Source organism: Ranitomeya variabilis, chromosome 2, assembly GCF_051348905.1.
Source record: "Ranitomeya variabilis isolate aRanVar5 chromosome 2, aRanVar5.hap1, whole genome shotgun sequence".
Classification (NCBI taxonomy): domain Eukaryota; kingdom Metazoa; phylum Chordata; class Amphibia; order Anura; family Dendrobatidae; genus Ranitomeya; species Ranitomeya variabilis.
This window is the reverse complement of record NC_135233.1, coordinates 1,092,069,710-1,092,088,573: the sequence shown is the minus strand read 5'-3', so window position 1 is coordinate 1,092,088,573 and position 18,864 is coordinate 1,092,069,710. Positions and strand designations below refer to the sequence as shown.

Sequence of the window (18,864 nt, the reverse complement as noted above, 5' to 3'; positions counted from 1 at the left end):
ATATGATCTAGGTGTCTCATCCGTCCATAGGCACCATATCTCCTAGTCGCATATTCTACTTTATGTAGTTATGCCGTCCCAAAACTTGCCACCCAATTACTAAAATCAGAAACCACCATTGGCCGTCCATTACCCTCCACCATTCTTCTAGTATTATGAAATGTCAGACTGGTGCCGAACCACTTCTACTCCAAGTGGAGGAACCAAATGCTGTCAACGACGCTTGAATATATGGGGCCCTTAAGCAGTAGAGTGGTCTGTGCCACTAACTCTGTGTCTAGTGTGTTAATGAGCCACAACTACCCACCACCAAAAAACATGGGTACTGTATTTGTCCACTGGTAATACGACACTAGGATCCCCTTCGGTATCCTGGCCGATGGCAAACTTCTTGATTACATTTCTACCTCCATTTCTGTGATTTCCTGATTTCACCTGGTTTGCCCAAATTATAACTTAGTCTTCCAATTTCGACTATGGCCTTGACGTTCACTATTGTGTTGCCAGATTGGTCCTGACTTCGTCTCTAGCCCAGCCCGCTATCAGCTGGGTGAAGGACGGACAATGGTGAAGTCCACAACTCCTTCTCGCAGGGCTTAAGGATGAAGATGAAGAAATCCGGAATTCCACTCCAACATTCCCCCCTAACCCCCGTCGCCAACCTAAAAATGGTGATAGGGAGTTATTTTCTTCCTTGTGGCAAAGCGATGTCTAATACCAAGTCCGCTTTCATGTCGCTGGCTTCTTGGCTGGAAAACTACTAGCTACCTCCAAACTGGCATCAAGGTTCCCTTTGGACCGTAATAGCTGGTCTACAGGCAACGTCGAAAGAGAAAAGTGGGACTACTGAAAAGCGGTTGTTGGAGGAAATGTTGTATTCTAAGCCATGGTTCTGAATGTTTCCATACAATGGCAATGTAGTCTGAGCCTAAGTTAAGGCCTCTCTATCTTACGCCATCCGGACTGGAGGATCAAAGATGGCTACCATAGGGTCTAAAAGTCAACGGATGTGTTAGTTTTGGTGATGACCACGACAACTATAGCATTTCTTCTAAGTCTCCTGCCAAGAATCGTCCATAATCGGGGGGCAGTAGCATATGATTTTCTTAAAGTTTATCATGGCATTAGATTGACAACTGAAACCCCCTTAGTGCCTGCACAATAGCCATAGACTTCGAGGGTTAACGCCGTTAATCTGGTGAAGCCCACTTTGTGTTCATCCTGTGTGTTGCGTAGGAACCATCATATGTAAAGAATTAGAAGAGGTCACCGCTGACCCAGGGGCCTTGGAGCTACACAACTCCATCGACGCTCCATTCCTGAGTGTTTCCAATATATTAAATGCATCAGGTCCCCTCCGAATCGAAAAAAAAAATCCCCATAATTGCACCCAGGCTAATAAAGCCCTGTGACGTGCCAGGGAAACAGAAGGCAGCTTTGATAGCGAATACGTGGAGCGCGCGCTTCCCCCGAACCGGTAATGTTTATTCTTTTAGAGATAGATGAGTACCAGATGTGGAGACGGCAGTATGAGCGCAGCTCCGAGGGGGAAAAGAGTCCCAGCCCGGTGTTGCCCGCAGCAGTTTTAACTCCTTCATAGCAGGGGCATAAAATGGGCAATGCAAAGGGAGAAAGTAATGAAACCCTCCAAAATGAGCAACCTAGAAGACATGAGCAACCTAGAAGACCTCCTGTCTGTGAGCACAGCTATAAAGTAAGAGGGTGGTGGCTGTATGATGCCACTGACAGGACGCCAGCCACCACCCGACATCGGGGATTCGACTCATCCAACGTTCTTCCCATCCTAAGTCCAAATCTTATATGATGGAGGTCTAATTCCTACTGACAGCTCTGGAGTACCACCATTGTGCCCGTCACCAGCTCGCACTTGTGTTACGTCACTGATCAGACCTTCATAGTGTATCTAATCCAGTGCTGATCAGACACGAATAGTATCTAATCCATACGCACTGATCAGACCTTCAAAGTGTATCTAATCCAGTGCTGATCAGACACAAATAGCATCTAATCCATATACACCAATCAGACTTTAATAGTGGATCTAATTGATTGCTGATCAGACATTAATGGTGTATCTAATCCAGACATTTGTGGATTTGATCCATTTGTCACTGATCAGACATTATTAATCTTATCCACCACCAATCAGAAATTATTAGTATATCACTGATTAGGCATTACTAGTGTATCTAATCCACCAGCAATCAGTCATTCCGAGTGTATCCAATCCACCACCGATCAGGCATTACTAGTGTATCTAATGCACCACCGATCAGGCATTCCGAGTGTATCTAATCCACCACCGATCAGGCATTACTAGTGTATCTAATCCAACACCAGCGATCAGGCATTACCAGTGTATCTAATCCAACACCAGCGATCAGGCATTACCAGTGTATCTAATACACCACCGATCAGGCATTACTAGTGTATCTAATCCACCACAAGTCAGGCATTACTAGTGTATCTAATCCACCAGCGATCAGGCATTACTAGTGTATCTAATCCACCAGCGATCAGGCATTACTAGTGTATCTAATCCACCACCAATCAGACATTACTAGTGTATCTAATCCACCACCAATCAGGCATTACTAGTGTATCTAATCCTACAGCGATCAGGTATTATGAGTATATCTAATCCACCATCTATCAGGCATTACTAGTGTATCTAATCCACCACCGATCAGGCATCACTAGTGTATCTAATCCACCACCAATCAGGCATTACTAGTGTATCTTATCCACCAGCGATCAGGCATTATGAGTGTATCTAATCCACCATCGATCAGGCATTACGGGTGTATCTAATCCACCACCGATCAGGTATTACTTGTGTATCTAATCCACCACCAATCAGGCATTACTAGTGTATTTAATCCAACATCGATCAGACATTACTAGTGTATGTAATCCAACATCGATCAGACATTACTAGTGTATCTAATCCACCACCTATCAGGCATTACTAGTGTATCTAATCCACCACCTATCAGGCATTACTAGTGTATCTAATCCTACAGCGATCAGGTATTATGAGTATATCTAATCCACCATCGATCAGGCATTACGAGTGCATCTAATCCACCACCGATCAGGTATTACTTGTGTATCTAATCAACCACTGATCAGGTATTACTAGTGTATCTAATCCACCACCGATCAGGCATTACTAGTGTATCTAATCCACCACCGATCAGACATTACTAGTGTATCTAATCCACCACCGATCAGGCATTACTAGTGTATCTAATCCACCATTGATCAGGCATTACTAGTGTATATAATCCACCATCGATCAGACATTACCAGTGTATCTAATCCAACATCGATCAGACATTACTAGTGTATCTAATCCAACATCGATCAGACATTACTAGTGTATCTAATCCACCACCGATCAGGCACTACTAGTGTATCTAATCCACCGCCGATCAGTTATATTACTAGTGGTGTATCTAATCCAACATCAATCAGACATTACTAGAGTATCTCATTCCTGAAGATGACCATGAAGGACCTTCTAGTGATATGACTGACCAGCTAGGACTGGTAACAGCAACGTGTCTCCATGTATCCCGTGCTGTCTGAGCAGTGATATGACTGACCAGCTAGGACTGGTAACAGTGACATGTCCCCATGTATCCCGTGCTGTCTGAGCAGTGATATGACTGACCAGCTAGGACTGGTAACAGCGACATGTCCCCATGTATCCCGTGCTGTCTGAGCAGTGATATGACTGACCAGCTAGGACTGGTAACAGTGACATGTCCCCATGTATCCCGTGCTGTCTGAGCAGTGATATGACTGACCAGCTAGGACTGGTAACAGTGACATGTCCCCATGTATCCCGTGCTGTCTGAGCAGTGATATGACTGACCAGCTAGGACTGGTAACAGCGACATGTCCCCATGTATCCTGTGCTGTCTGAGCAGTGATATGACTGACCAGCTAGGACTGGTAACAGTGACATGTCCCCATGTATCCCGTGCTGTCTGAGCAGTGATATGACTGACCAGCTAGGACTGGTAACAGCAACATGTCTCCATGTATCCTGTGCTGTCTGAGCAGTGATATGACTGACCAGCTAGGACTGGTAACAGCGACATGTCCCCATGTATCCCGTGCTGTCTGGGCAGTGATATGACTGACCAGCTAGGACTGGTAACAGTGACATGTCCCCATGTATCCCGTGCTGTCTGAGCAGTGATATGACTGACCAGCTAGGACTGGTAACAGTGACATGTCCCCATGTATCCCGTGCTGTCTGAGCAGTGATATGACTGACCAGCTAGGACTGGTAACAGCGACATGTCCCCATGTATCCTGTGCTGTCTGAGCAGTGATATGACTGACCAGCTAGGACTGGTAACAGTGACATGTCCCCATGTATCCCGTGCTGTCTGAGCAGTGATATGACTGACCAGCTAGGACTTTTAACAGCAACATGTCTCCATGTATCCCGTGCTGTCTGAGCAGTGATATGACTGACCAGCTAGGACTGGTAACAGTGACATGTCCCCATGTATCCCCGACCTATATACTACGTCACTGGGCAATATACTACGTCACTGGGCAATATACTACGTGGCTCTGTGCTGTATACTACGTAACTGGGCAATATACTACGTCACTGGGCAATATACTACGTCACTGGGCAATATACTACGTCACTGGGCAATATACTACGTCACTGGGCAATATACTACGTCACTGGGCAATATACTACGTCACTGGGCAATATACTACGTCACTGGGCAATATACCACGTCACTGGGCAATATACTACGTCACTGGGCAATATACTACGTCACTGGGCAATATACTACGTAACTGGGCAATATACTACGTCACTGGGCAATATACTACGTCACTGGGCAATATACTACGTAACTGGGCAATATACTACGTCACTGGGCAATATACTACGTGACTGGGCAATTCACTACGTCACTGGCCAATATACTACGTGGCCCTGTGCTGTATACTACGTATGTGGGCAATATACTACGTCACTGGGCAATATACTACTAAAAAATAGCAGTCCAGCCGCACCCTAAACATGTGACGTCTCTATGGACAACAAGGTGCACGTCCTTACCAGGGGATCCATCCCGGTGTTTAAGTCCAAGTCCAAATATAAAAGAGGGACAGCACCACAGCAGTTGTGAAAAAAGAACCACATATTTATTCCACCTCCTGCAACGTTTCGGTCCTCAGATCTTTGCTTGATAAAGGTCTGAGGACCGAAACGTTGCAGGAGGTGGAATAAATACGTGGTTCTTTTTTCACAATTGCTTTGGTGCTGTCCCTCTTTTATATTTGGACTTGGGCAATATACTACGTCACTGGGCAATATACTACGTCACTGAGCAATATACTACTTCACTGGGCAATATACTACGTCACTGGGAAATATACTACGTGGCTGTGCAATATACTACGTGGCTGTGCAATATACTACGTCACTGGGCAATATACTACGTCACTGGGCAATATACTACGTCACTGGGCAATATACTACGTCGCTGGGCAATATACTACGTGGCTGGGCAATATACTACATGGACATACATATTCTAGAATACCCGATGCGTTAGAATCGGGCCACCATCTAGTAACTATAAAGCATTTAGCCATTGTTGCACTGTACTGCAATCCTACAAGTGACCACAAGGTGGCAGTGTGCTATCCTCACAGGCAAACAAGTCGATTACTGATGCAGGACGAGAAAAAAAATAAAAGTAAAGTATTCAAAGACTTCAGGACGATCCTATTATGCCCTGGGAATTCAGGTGCCTTTGATTTCCTTCAAAAGCACCGAAGGGGAGCAAAGAGGGGATTATCGGTGCATACCCCCGGGGGGAGAGCATGTGATCCCATTGGTCGGCCCTAAACTCTCTAGAAACTTCCCAGAACTTTTTAAGGAGCAGAGACCCGAAGAATAACAGACGGCTGTAAGCTTTCTATAAATAGCCAGGCAGCCGTGCAATGTTTTGTGCTCTGCGTCCTCAGAAGACCCCAACGATGAGGTAAACGGTCCGGTAATGGCTGCACATAGGTCTCTATGTTCCTTCTGGGCACTTGTTATTATGATGGAGTGGCAGGCGGCAGAGACGTTATGGACGCGGCAGAGACGTTATGGACGCGGCGGAGACGTTATGGACGTGGCGGAGACGTCATGGACACAGCGGAGACGTTATGGACGCGGCGGAGACGTTATGGATGTGGCGGAGACGTCATGGACACGGCGGAGACGTTATGGACGCGGTGGAGACGTTATGGGCGTGGCGGAGACGGTATGGACGCAGGGGAGACGATATGGACATGGCGGAGACGGTATGGATGCGGCGGAGATGTTATGGACGCGGAGGAGACGTTATGGACGCGGCGGAGAGGTTATGGACGCAGGGGAGACGTTATGGACGCGGCGGAGACGTTATGGACGCGGCAGAGACATTATGGACGCGGCGGAGACGTTATGGACGCGGCGGAGACGTTATGGACGCGGCGGAGAGGTTATGGACGCGGCGGAGAGGTTATGGACGCGGCGGAGACGTTATGGACGCGGTAGAGACATTATGGACGCGGCGGAGACGTCATGGACGCGGCGGAGACGTTATGGACGCAGGGGAGACGTTATGGACGCGGCGGAGATGTTATGGACGCGGCAGATGTTATGGACGCGGCGGAGACGTTATGGACGCAGGGGAGACGTTATGGACGCAGGGGAGACGATATGGACGCGGTGGAGATGTTATGGACGCGGCGGAGACGTTATGGACGCGGCAGAGACGTTATGGACGCGGCGGAGACGTTATGGACGCGGCGGAGACGTTATGGACGCGGCGGAGACGTTATGGACGAGGCGGAGACGTTATGGACGCGGCGGAGAGGTTATGGACACGGTAGAGACGTTATGGACGCGGCAGAGACGTCATGGACGCGGCGGAGACGTTATGGACGCAGGGGAGATGTTATGGACGCGGCGGAGATGTTATGGACGCGGCAGATGTTATGGACACGGTGGAGACGTTATGGACGCAGGGGAGACGTTATGGACGCAGGGGAGACGTTATGGACGCAGGGGAGACGTTATGGACGCAGGGGAGACGATATGGACGCGGTGGAGATGTTATGGACGCGGCGGAGACGTTATGGACGCGGCAGAGACGTTATGGACACGGCGGAGACGTTATGGACGCGGCGGAGACGTTATGGACGCGGCGGAGGTTATGGACGCGGTAGAGACATTATGGACGCGGCGGAGACGTTATGGACGCAGGGGAGACGTTATGGACGCGGCGGAGATGTTATGGACGCGGCAGATGTTATGGACGCGGCGGAGACGTTATGGACGCAGGGGAGACGATATGGACGCAGGGGAGACGATATGGACGCAGGGGAGACGATATGGACGCGGCGGAGATGTTATGGACGCGGCGGAGACGTTATGGACGCGGCGGAGACGTTATGGACGCGGCGGAGACGTTATGGACGCGGCGGAGACGTTATGGACGCGGCGGAGAGGTTATGGACGCGGCGGAGACATTATGGACGCGGCAGAGACATTATGAACGCGGCGGAGACGTCATGGACGCGGCGGAGACGTTATGGACGCAGGGGAGACGTTATGGACGCGGCGGAGACGTCATGGACACGGCGGAGACGTTATGGACGCAGGGGAGACGTTATGGACGCAGGGGAGACGATATGGACGCGGTGGAGATGTTATGGACGCGGCGGAGACGTTATGGACGCGGCAGAGACGTTATGGACGCGGCGGAGACGTTATGGACGCGGCGGAGACGTTATGGACGCGGCGGAGGTTATGGACGCGGCGGAGAGGTTATGGACGCGGTAGAGACGTTATGGACGCGGCAGAGACGTCATAGACGCGGCGGAGACGTTATGGACGCAGGGGAGACGTTATGGACGCGGCGGAGATGTTATGGACGCGGCAGATGTTATGGACGCGGTGGAGACGTTATGGACGCAGGGGAGACGTTATGGACGCAGGGGAGACGTTATGGACGCAGGGGAGACGATATGGACGCGGTGGAGATGTTATGGACGCGGCGGAGACGTTATGGACGCGGCAGAGACGTTATGGACACGGCCGGACGCCGCGCTTTCCAGTCTCCGCTTCGTTCTGTAAGTTTCCTTCTGCTGGATCAGTAAAGGACAACATATGTGAGGGGCCCAGAGAAGGGTTGGGACGGGCCTGAGCTATACTGCAGGCTGCGGACGGACACATAGTTTCCATACATTCCTCACGCCTCCTCAAATACAAATGAATCCAATTTACATTTTTAATTTAAAGAGTAGCCGTCGTTTCACTTTTTTTTCCCCATAAAGTAATAGTAGACATGAAAATGAGAAACTTTGTAATATATCTTATCAGAGAAATCTGCCTCTTTCTCCTAAATCTCAGGCGATATCTATCTGGTCTATGGAGGGGGAGGAGCTAACGGAACCCCGACATTCCGCCACAAGTTCAAACGACAGTTACAATTTAAATTTAATCCGACAGTTGAAAATAATTTGCCCAGAACTGACTCCGCCCCCATTAGGTGTGAAGTGTCAATAATTAAAGTTGGCATTTATTATTCCTTAGTGAGTGGGGGGCTCCCGCTTTCCTAAAGGGCTCAACTGTTCTGAGGACATCACCGGTTTCCTTTAAATCCATGGAGATTCATCCATGGTGATAATGTCCCAAAAAGGGATCTCGCTGTAGACCAACATGCCTTAGAAACGAGGGGTTGTTAAACACCTAGAAACCCCTTTAAATTAATTCCTACAAGGTAACTCCACCTAACTGTAACGATAACTCCAGTCAATGAGAAAGATGGCTGTTAACGTTGGGGTAATGTATCGTTGACCTTCAATGTTGGTGGGACGTCTTTTCCTATAAGATGCCCTAAAATTGGGGTGGCTACCTAATGTAGGGTTCCGTTATTAACTACAGTCTTCTGATCCCGCTATTTTAATTATTTCGCCCGACTTTATCAACCACAGGGAGACTCAAAACTTCAGACAAACTTCTAGGTCTTCATCCACGTATCTGACAGTGTATGAATCAGTCACCAAATACTCACTCTTCCTGTGAGCTCGCAGTCACACGGTTCAGTAAAGTCAATCCGTCCGACCAAGTCATCTGGTCAGCGAGCCCCGACTGTCCGAACTGGTCTGCAATCCTCAAGTCTGAGTCCGGCAAACCTAAGGGGAAAAAAAAACCGTATAAAAGTTGGCTATGCATTTCATTTGGACTGATAAATACAGAATATTACTTGTTTTGATGATTTGATCTGTAATGAGTGGATCCAGCCACTAGGTGACATTACTTGCAAATTACGATACATGCGGCTGCTGTGATTGGCAGTTATCAGGTCAGTGTGAAACTTTTGGCTATTAGATAACAAAAAGCAAAAAGTCATAAAAGAAGAGAAATAAAAAGTTGAGAAAAAGTTCCATAGTTTGCATTAATTTGATTCCTACCCTTTAAATACGCCCCGGAGGTGACATTATATAATAGCTATGTACTGTCCACAGAGAATTCATACTGATCTAATCACATTGAACAACTTTTGTTCAGTTTCTTTCTCCTTTCCTCTCCACTACCACGCATTAGTCATCCCAGTACAATGGCAAACTATACGGCCGAGTCATTTTCGGGATTCAGAGGCCACAAATCTCAGCTGTCAATGTGGGGGCGACTGAATCATCGGGTTTAGTCAACTTGATCAAAAAAAGATTAAGCCCACCAGGGACCGTTGAAGATCCACTCACCATCTGCCACTAGGTGGCACCTTCTTACTCTAGGAGCAACAATATCGCACTAGGTGGCGCTATCTCTCACTTTCACTCACTGGTGCCATCTGGTGGTCTCACAGTTGGTGGCGTTTTCTTACTTTGTACCAGTTGATAATATCCCTGGAACAATGTCAATGTTGCAGATTTCGGCTTTCAGCAGAATCATTCTCTCACAATTTCTGAGTGCTGAATGTGGAAGGATTAACGTTCTGTATTGTGTGACCGCTCTAGATATTCTGTGTGTATTCTCTTCCTGCAATCCTCCATGTTGATGATGATAGTATGTCCCTGGTAACATAGTTAATTATGCCACAATGTCAGAGTGCGGATGGATTCTGCTGAAAGCTGAAATCTGCAACAGTCATCTCCACTACGTCCTCTTCTGAGTTCTACCAACTTATGACGAGCGGGACTATCTCCTCCTAGGTATGGTTATCTTGATGGGTGGATGTTTGGGGAGCCCATGCTTCGTGTTACCAGCGCACAAAAATACAACTCCTCTTCATTCGCGACCATAAATGTAGCCCTGTTGGAAGCTCTGACTTCCCTCCCTGGGGTGACAGATTACATGGTGCTAGGGAGACGGTAACACACACATATGTACCTTAGTCACATATCCGATTTCTACCCAGCTCTTCATATGCAAGCCGTACTAAGAAAAACAGCTTGAGATGTCAGGCCGGGGCCCCGCGTGGCCGGCTCTGTGTTCGGGCACTTAACATGCATATTATACAAGATATAGCCTAATGAGATGAGACTGTATTTACACACATCTGCTGGCACAATTCTCTGCAGACGATAATTGCCGATTTATAGGGACGTGAAAGAAGAATAAAGCCTAACAAAGTAGGGGTTAAACAATTCCGGGGTCCACAAGGACCCCTGCTGAACGATAAAACTATTAGGAATTGTGAATTGTACTGAAAGTAAACAATGAAAGCAGAAAAGAAGGAGGTATTGAAGCCTGGACTCGTCTCTAATGGGAACGCGGATGCACCGAGGAGCAAAGGTGGATAAAATGTTACATGAAGATCCAGTTGATTAGTGGATAGGTTCTCATTAGGTACAAGGAACCCAACGAAAAATGACTGCGATATTGTCATGCTGTGATTTGAGTCTAACTGCCCAAGATAGAGCATTCTAGACAACAGGTGAAGCACTGGAGAAGTCTTCGGTTGTGATGAGAAAACACAGACATACTATACATCATTTACTAGAGATTGTTTTGAGAACCAGAGTTTGGAATTGGCTTGTAAAAGCGAAGAGGTATTAGCCAAAACCAACCATGGGCCCCAATATCTATGGGGCAATTAAATAGCTAGCCCTTCTTATATTTCACAGCTCTCTACTGAAGGATTAGATAACTAGTTCAAACATTCACAGTAAGAAGCTTCTCCAATCCATGTACAGATACAAATCCACAAATATTGTGAGATTGGGACATTAGTGTTACGTACCAGGATCTGTCTGAAATGTTGGCGCTCCGGGTAAAACTCCGCGGCCCTGCTCCGGCGTCAGTCCTGACCGCGGACTGGTGTCAGTAGGTGCAGGGAATGGGTTCAGTTCCGGGTCTAAGGACTCACAGAATCCAAAGGGAGACTGAGTCGGGTTGATGCCATTGAAATCTAAGGAGTAAGGAACATGCATGTGTGCGGTTAGGGTCATGCCATGTACATGCAGCATCCATGCAGCCATCTTACCATGCAATATTTGCATAAATACTAGAACAGAAATGTTACCCCCCCCCCCTTCCTGCAACATCCTCAGGCAAGCCATTACCACCTTAGAATCTTAAGAAAACGCCACTGCATTTTGATGCCCATTTTAGATCTAGTACGTCTTCTTAAATTCTTCCCTGTCTAAGACCATGAGTGATTTTGGTCACGGAAGTTATTATTTTTCTTAAATAGTGACAAATTCCACCACTTATCAACTCGAAACCACCCAACAAGCTGAGGTTAAAGATGTTGTGGGCTAAGAGTTTACACCACTGGTTGGATTATTGGAATCAAGAAGGTTGGCGAGGGGGCCGAGTTGGTTATGGGGCAAGGTAGGTCAGGAAGGAGAATGTGATTAATTAATGAAACTAATAATAAGGTGCATTGTTCTAGAGTCTCTGTGCTATTCTGACATTGATCTAGAACTTTGGTGGAATTATTCTGGGTCCTTAACTTGAGTGTGACATTATTAAAAGGACCTATTGTCAGTTCCACTGGAACTACGTGAACAGACTGCCCATGTTCTGAGGTCTACAGCTATGGCGTCGTTGTGTGGTTAGTCTAGAACTCTGATAACGTGTCATTTGTGCTAGATTACATAGCAGAACATGTTCCAGAACTGGAAAAACCTCCCATTCAACAAGATATATGGTCCTAACCGGAGATCTCTGAGAAGTAAAGATATATTGGAGAGCATTCCATGGAGTAGTCTAGTTGGTACACCTTGGGCAGACTTTGTGGTTTAGGCTCCATGATGCAGGGGCTTTGGTGTACACTTTTTAGCATGGATTCTTTAGGAAAGGCTCCGTAGTGTAGGCTTCTTGGTCTAATCATGGCAGTGTAGGCTCCATGCTGTAACAAGGTAACATAAAGTTGTTAATCAAGGGCTACGCTCTATACAGTAGACTCTTTGGTGTAGGCCCCACTATGTGATGTAGGCTCTATGGTATAGATTCCACGGTGAAGGCTACATATTATAGCCTCCATAGTATAAACTTTTTGGTGTGGACTCCATAGTGTAATTTCTTTGGAGTAAGCTCTATGGTGTAGATCCTTTTGTATATGCTCCTTCATGTAGACTTGGTGATGCAGTCTCTGTAGTATACACTCTGCCATAGGCTATTTGATGTTGGCTCCTTGTTGTTGGCTGCATTGTGCAAGGTCTACGGTGTAGGTCCACTGTGAAAGTCCAATGTGTAGACTGGTGTATGCTCCATAATGTAGACTTTTAGGTTTAGGCTTTGTAATTTGTTGTTCATAGTGTAGGATCTGTGGTATAGGCTTCTTCATGTAGACTCTTTCGAGTAGACTCTTTAGTATAGACACTTTGTCGTAGACTCTTTGGTATTGGTTCCTTGTTGTTGACAAGTCGTGTAAGCTCCACAGTATAGGTTTCATGGTGAAAACCTTGTAGTGTAGTTTAGAGTTCATGGTATAGGCTCATTGCTGTAGACTATTTGGTATAGACTCCTTAGTATTGACTCTTTGATATAGGTTCTTAAGTGTTGGCAGATGGTGTAAGTTTCACAGTATAGGTTTTACAGAGTAAGAGTGTAGTAGTAGTAAGAGTGTAGCGTAGACTTTTTGGTGTAAGCTCCATGGTGCACACCCTTTGATATAGGCTCCTTCATGTAGGCTTGGTGATGCAGGCTGTTTTGTGTAGACTGTAGAGTATAGACTCTTTGGCGTAGGCTCTTAGATGTCTGTTCCTAGTTATTGGGAAATGAAGTAGGCTCTACAGTATAGGTTTCACATTGTAGGCCTCATAGTGTAAACTCTTGCTCTTAGGTATTGGCTTTTTATTGTGTAATCCATGGTATAGGCTCACTGCTGTAGGCTCTTTGTTGTAGGCTCTTTGGTGTAGACTCTTTGGAATTGGTTCCTTGTTGTTGGCAGACAGTGTATGCTCCACAGTATAGGTTTCACAGAGTAAACCTCATCGTATAGACTCTTTGGTGCAGCCTCCATAATGTAGACGCTTAGGTACGGGCTTTGTATTGTATGATCCATGGTATAGGCTCATTGTTGTAGGCTCTTTGGTGTAGACTCCTTAGTATTGACTGTTCGGCATAGGGTCATGGTTTTGGGAGTTATTAGCTCCATGGTGTAAGGTACTTGGTGTTGGCTCCTATGTAATCTTTTTTTGACCACCACTGTGTTTTGCACAGCTACGATTTACTTTAATACCTGTCCCAACAAGACTAGTCTCAGTCTAGTCTCCATTCAAGGAGGTCCTTCAGTTTTGACACCCGGCTCAGTACACAGCTTGCTATAGAGAGCCTGTAAGTGCCTCTAAGTTCATGGCTGACAGAGGCCTCAATGAAGCATAAACAGAGCTGTCACTGATCACTCATACCTAGTTGGTGTCGCTGCGATGGGAGCCATGAGGGTTTGGCTCAGTTTCCAAGGGCTGAGTGACATGCTTCTATAGGACTTAGTCAGTTGTTGTCCTTGAGAGTTGACAGCCCGGCTCTGGGAGAGGTGAACAGGCTCAAATCCAGACATCCTTCTGGCAATCCCTATGGCATCTTACAAAATCCGTGAAAAAAAAAAAACACAGCCAAAATATAGCTTAGCGTCTCCGCAGGTTTGACTTTGGATATGGCCCAAGATTGCTCCCCCCTCCTCCGAACATGAAAAAACTTGCCTAAAATTCTTTAAACATTCTTTGCTGCTTATTCTCACCCGTTAAGATCTTTATATCAACTGCATTAAACTATTGATGGATAGAGCAGAGACTATCAGACCTGAGAAGGGGGACCTAAGGACTTCTAAAAGTGGTGCCATCAACTACAAGTGGCTTCTCAAGGTGACTTTTTTTTTGGCTTGTCATTGTTGGTGGCGAAACAACCTCCAAAAGAGAGATCGTGAGCCCGATCAAGGTCGGTCTTGGCCCATTTACTAGTGAGAACCTGTAAAGAACATTCCTCCTTAGCACTTCGACACAATAATCGTGGAATGTTGAGAAGACGACAATCCACCATCCACCGGTATTAAACCCTTGTGTCTCCGGTTGGCACAACCAGGCAGTATGAAGGGAGAGAAGTTCTAATTTGGTTCCCACCATAGGGCTCCATTTCCTCTATTTAGACCCCTCATTCAAGCAAGAAAACATGCAAGTTCAGAGGTAAACAAGCAAGAACAAGAACAGTGAAGTGAATGGAGCTGGGAAATACCAAACAAAACCTCCGATCAGCTGTGGAGTTGTTTTTCGAAGGGAGTCCTATTTTTCTAACCATGGACACTCCCTTTAAGGGCATCATTTTGAGGGCTGTGTAGTTTTGCCGTGGACTCCCCCCCCCCCCCCCCCCCACCCCAGTAAGGGTCTGTAAACAGCTTCTTTCACGCTCGTCAAAAGTCTTGACGCCCTTTTGCAGAACAGACTCCCTTCCAGAGCTTAGAGACTTTCTGTGCAAATATTTGCCACACGTACAGCTCCTATTTGACTCAATTTCATTTCGGTCTCGGCGGGTCGAGATGTTTGTTTATTTTAAGGCGCAGAAATCAGGATCCGACTGCACGGAATTTCTAAAAACAAATTATGATGTATACAGTATATACAGTGCGAGCGGGAAATGTTATCGGAGCCGCGCCAGAGTCATTCTAAGCACAGAACTCCCCCAATCAACGGCCTGAACTGTGGGGATTTAATAGGGGAACATGTCCTGCAAACCTGAGGGAAGAACATCGGTGGGGTCCCTAAACTGAGACCACCCAGCCATCCTTAGGATGAAGGTCGCAAACAAAATAGGCTCTCTGCACAGAAGATCACGCTAATATGTAGTCCACATTAGAATGGTGGCAATCCTTAAAGAGAAACACTATATTAATTTACTTGAAAATTCATGACCTGAAAACCCCACCCATTCTCAGAGGGAGACCCCCTGAAGAAAAAAAAACAAAAAACGGGAATCTTGATCCCTTTAATAGCTGCCATTCATTTCAAGGAAATTTTAGAGGCTTTTGAAAACTTTTCAGAACTTTTGGGACTCACAGATTAGTGACAACCCCCCCATATTATCTGTCCCTGGAGTCAGGACGTCACATGATGGCAATAGGAGGCGAGACACTGGCCGTGTATAGGGGCCAGAAGGGCCCCCATAACCAGCCATTTTCAAGATTGACACTACCTGTCAGTAAATGAAAACTTACTTGTTTAGATCCAAAAGCTAAAAACGAAACGTTAAAATACATGTCGCCATTTCTAAACAACTGAGGGTTTGTTACAATTGTACGCAATCTAGTTTGGTATTCAGGTTGATATATAATTTTTTTACCTGCACCGATACATTGTAACTAACCCTTACCTGCACTGATACATTGTAACTAATTTTTACCAGCACTGATACATTGTAACTAACCTTTACCTGCACTGATGCATTGTAACTAACCTTTACATGCACTGATACATTGTAACTATCCTTACCTGCACTGATACATTGTAACTATCGGTTACCTGCACTGATACATTGTAACTAACTTTTACACCTGCACTGATACATTGCAACTATCTGGTACCTGCACCGATACATTGTAACCAACCTTTGCCTGCACCGATACATTGTAACTAACCTTTGCCTGCACTGATACATTGTAACTAACCTTTACCAGCACTGATACATCATAACTAACCTTTACCTACACTGATACATTGTAACTAACTTTTGCCTGCACTGATACATTGTAACTATCCTTTACCAGCACTGATACATTGTAACTAACCTTTACCAGCACTGATACATTGTAACTAACCTTTACCTGCACTGATACATTGTAACTAACCTTTACCGGCACTGATACACTGTAACTAACCTTTGCCTGCACTGATACATTGTAACTAACCTTTACATGCACTGATACATTGTAACTAACTTTTGCCTGCACTGATACATTGTAACTATCCTTTACCAGCACTGATACATTGTAACTAACTTTTGCCTGCACTGATACATTGTAACTATATGTTGCCTGCACTGATACATTGTAACTAACCTTTACCTGCACTGATACATTTCAACTATCCGGTACATGCACCGATACATTGTAACCATCCAGTACCAGCACCGATACATTGTATCTAATCTTTACCTGCACTGATACATTGTAACTAACCTTTGCCTGCACTGATACATTGTAACTAACCTTTGCCTGCACTGATACATTGTAACTATCCTTTACCAGCACTGATACATTGTAATTAACTTTTGCCTGCACCGATACATTGTAACTATATGTTGCCTGCACTCATACATTGTAACTAACCTTTACCCGCACCGATACATTGTAACTAACATTTACCCGCACCGATACATTGTAACTAACCTTTGCCTGCACTGATACATTGTAACTAACCTTTGCCTGCACTGATACATTGTAACTAACCTTTGCCTGCACTGATACATTGTTATCAACTAAGACAGAGATTTGCTATGATGAAGATTGTCTGGACTGGATACAATGGTAACAAGCCCTCTGCTGTGATATTTGGAATTTTCAACCTTTGGAAGTAAGTAAAGGTACCTTCACACGAAGCGACGCTGCAGCGATAGCGACAACGATGCCGATCGCTGCAGCGTCGCTGTGTGGTCGCTGGAGAGCTGTCACACAGACCGCTCTCCAGCGACCAACGATGCCGAGGTCCCCGGGTAACCAGGGTAAACATCGGGTTGCTAAGCGCAGGGCCGCGCTTAGTAACCCGATGTTTACCCTGGTTACCAGCGTAAAAGTAAAAATAACAAACAGTACATACTCACCTGCGCGTCCCCTGGCGTCCGCTTCCTACACTGTGTGAGCGCCGGCCCCTAACAGCACAGCGGTGACGTCACCGCTGTGCTGTACTTTCACTTTGCGGCGCTCAGTCAGAGCAGGAAGCGGACGGCAGGGGACGCGCAGGTGAGTATGTACTGTTTGTTTTTTTTACTTTTACGCTGGTAGACAGGGTAAACATCGGGTAACTAAGCGCGGCCCTGCGCTTAGTAACCCGATATTTACCCTGGTTACCAGTGTATAACATCGCCGGTATCGTTGCTTTTGGTGTCAAACCTGACGATACACGGCGATCGGACGACCAAATAAAGTTCTGAACTTTATTCAACGACCAGCGATATCACAGCAGGATCCTGATCGCTGCTGCGTGTCAAACACAACGATATCGCTAGCCAGGACGCTGCAACGTCACGGATCGTTGTCGTTCTCGTTGTAAAGTCGTTTCGTGTGAAGGTACCTTAAGACTAGGGCAGAGTTGTTAAACACTGTCCTAGCTTTTCACAGCAAGAATGGCAGTGTCTGTGCCAAATTTATGACAGTGGCGTCTGCTGTATAAGTTTGTGGTGTCTTTTGATGCAAACTCTTGGTTACGTTTTTTATTTTAATTATTGATCAGCTTATGAAATGTTAAGAATTCCTGTAATAAACTCCCATGACATTACATTGCTTCCCTCTCTCTCAAACACCATGCTGAAGGTGTAGTTTTTACTGCTTAGTTCATGCTCTTTTACAAGCTGCTTTGAGCTGCTGCTCTAGGAAGAATCTAGACTCAAACACTATTTAGAGACACTCTCCCTGTATAACATGAGGAGGGAATCAGAGAAGCTCAGGTGGGGAAAGTGTGTAAATTGTGTTTAATTCCTCTTAGAGCAGCAGCTCAAAGCAGCTTGTAAAAGAACTAGGCAGTAAAAACTGCACCTTCAGCATGGTGTTTGAGAGAGAAGGAAACAAGGTAAAGTCACGGAGTTTATTACAAAGATTCATAACATTGCAAAAGCTGGTCAATAATTAAAGTAAAAAAAAACATTTACACCTCAATAATTCTGCAGAATTTTCCAACTCCTGCAAGTTTGCGTCTCAATCGCTAAAAACTTTTCCAAACTTTAGACATAAAAATTATATAAGGCAAAAGAAATCGGTGCACAGCATCGATTGGACCCTTTTCTATCGAGCTTTTTTGCTTAGTCAATGCACTCAGGATAATTCTTAAAAATTGATAACAAAAAAGTATATTAAAAATTAGCAAAACTTTAATTATACAGTGATTTCGATACAAATGGAATATCCCTCCAAAGATTGAAAATTGTGATCATACGTACATATCGGAAAAAGGGATTTTTTATTATATATATATTTCGCCGACCTTCCAAATGGAGCACCGGTCCACCCCCCTCCAACTGCTGAATTATGAGCCCTGGTGCGGAGGAGGTGGGTACAGTGCACTGACTCCAGAGGAGGCCCTCAGCCCAGTGCATCCAATCCATCAGAGGCGTCCTCCTCCCATGGCGGCCATAAATCAGCCTCATGTCCTCCAATCTGGGCCAGA

At 45.8% G+C, this 18,864-nt stretch overlaps 1 protein-coding gene across 7 annotated transcripts in view; it reads right to left on the bottom strand.

Moving 5' to 3' along the window:
- Positions 1-18,864, bottom strand: part of NCOA1 (nuclear receptor coactivator 1) — a 313,199-nt gene that overhangs the window by 10,524 nt on the left and 283,811 nt on the right. For 6 of the 7 annotated variants that reach the window (XM_077291759.1, XM_077291758.1, XM_077291761.1 and 3 more), the window contains exons 12-13: positions 11,292-11,459; positions 9,120-9,240 (exon numbers count right to left, since the gene is read on the bottom strand). In XM_077291759.1, coding sequence (XP_077147874.1) covers positions 9,120-9,240; positions 11,292-11,459 — 289 coding nt within the window. The remainder of the gene's footprint in view (positions 1-9,119; positions 9,241-11,291; positions 11,460-18,864) is intronic. The other variant, XM_077291764.1, reaches the window with a different exon arrangement.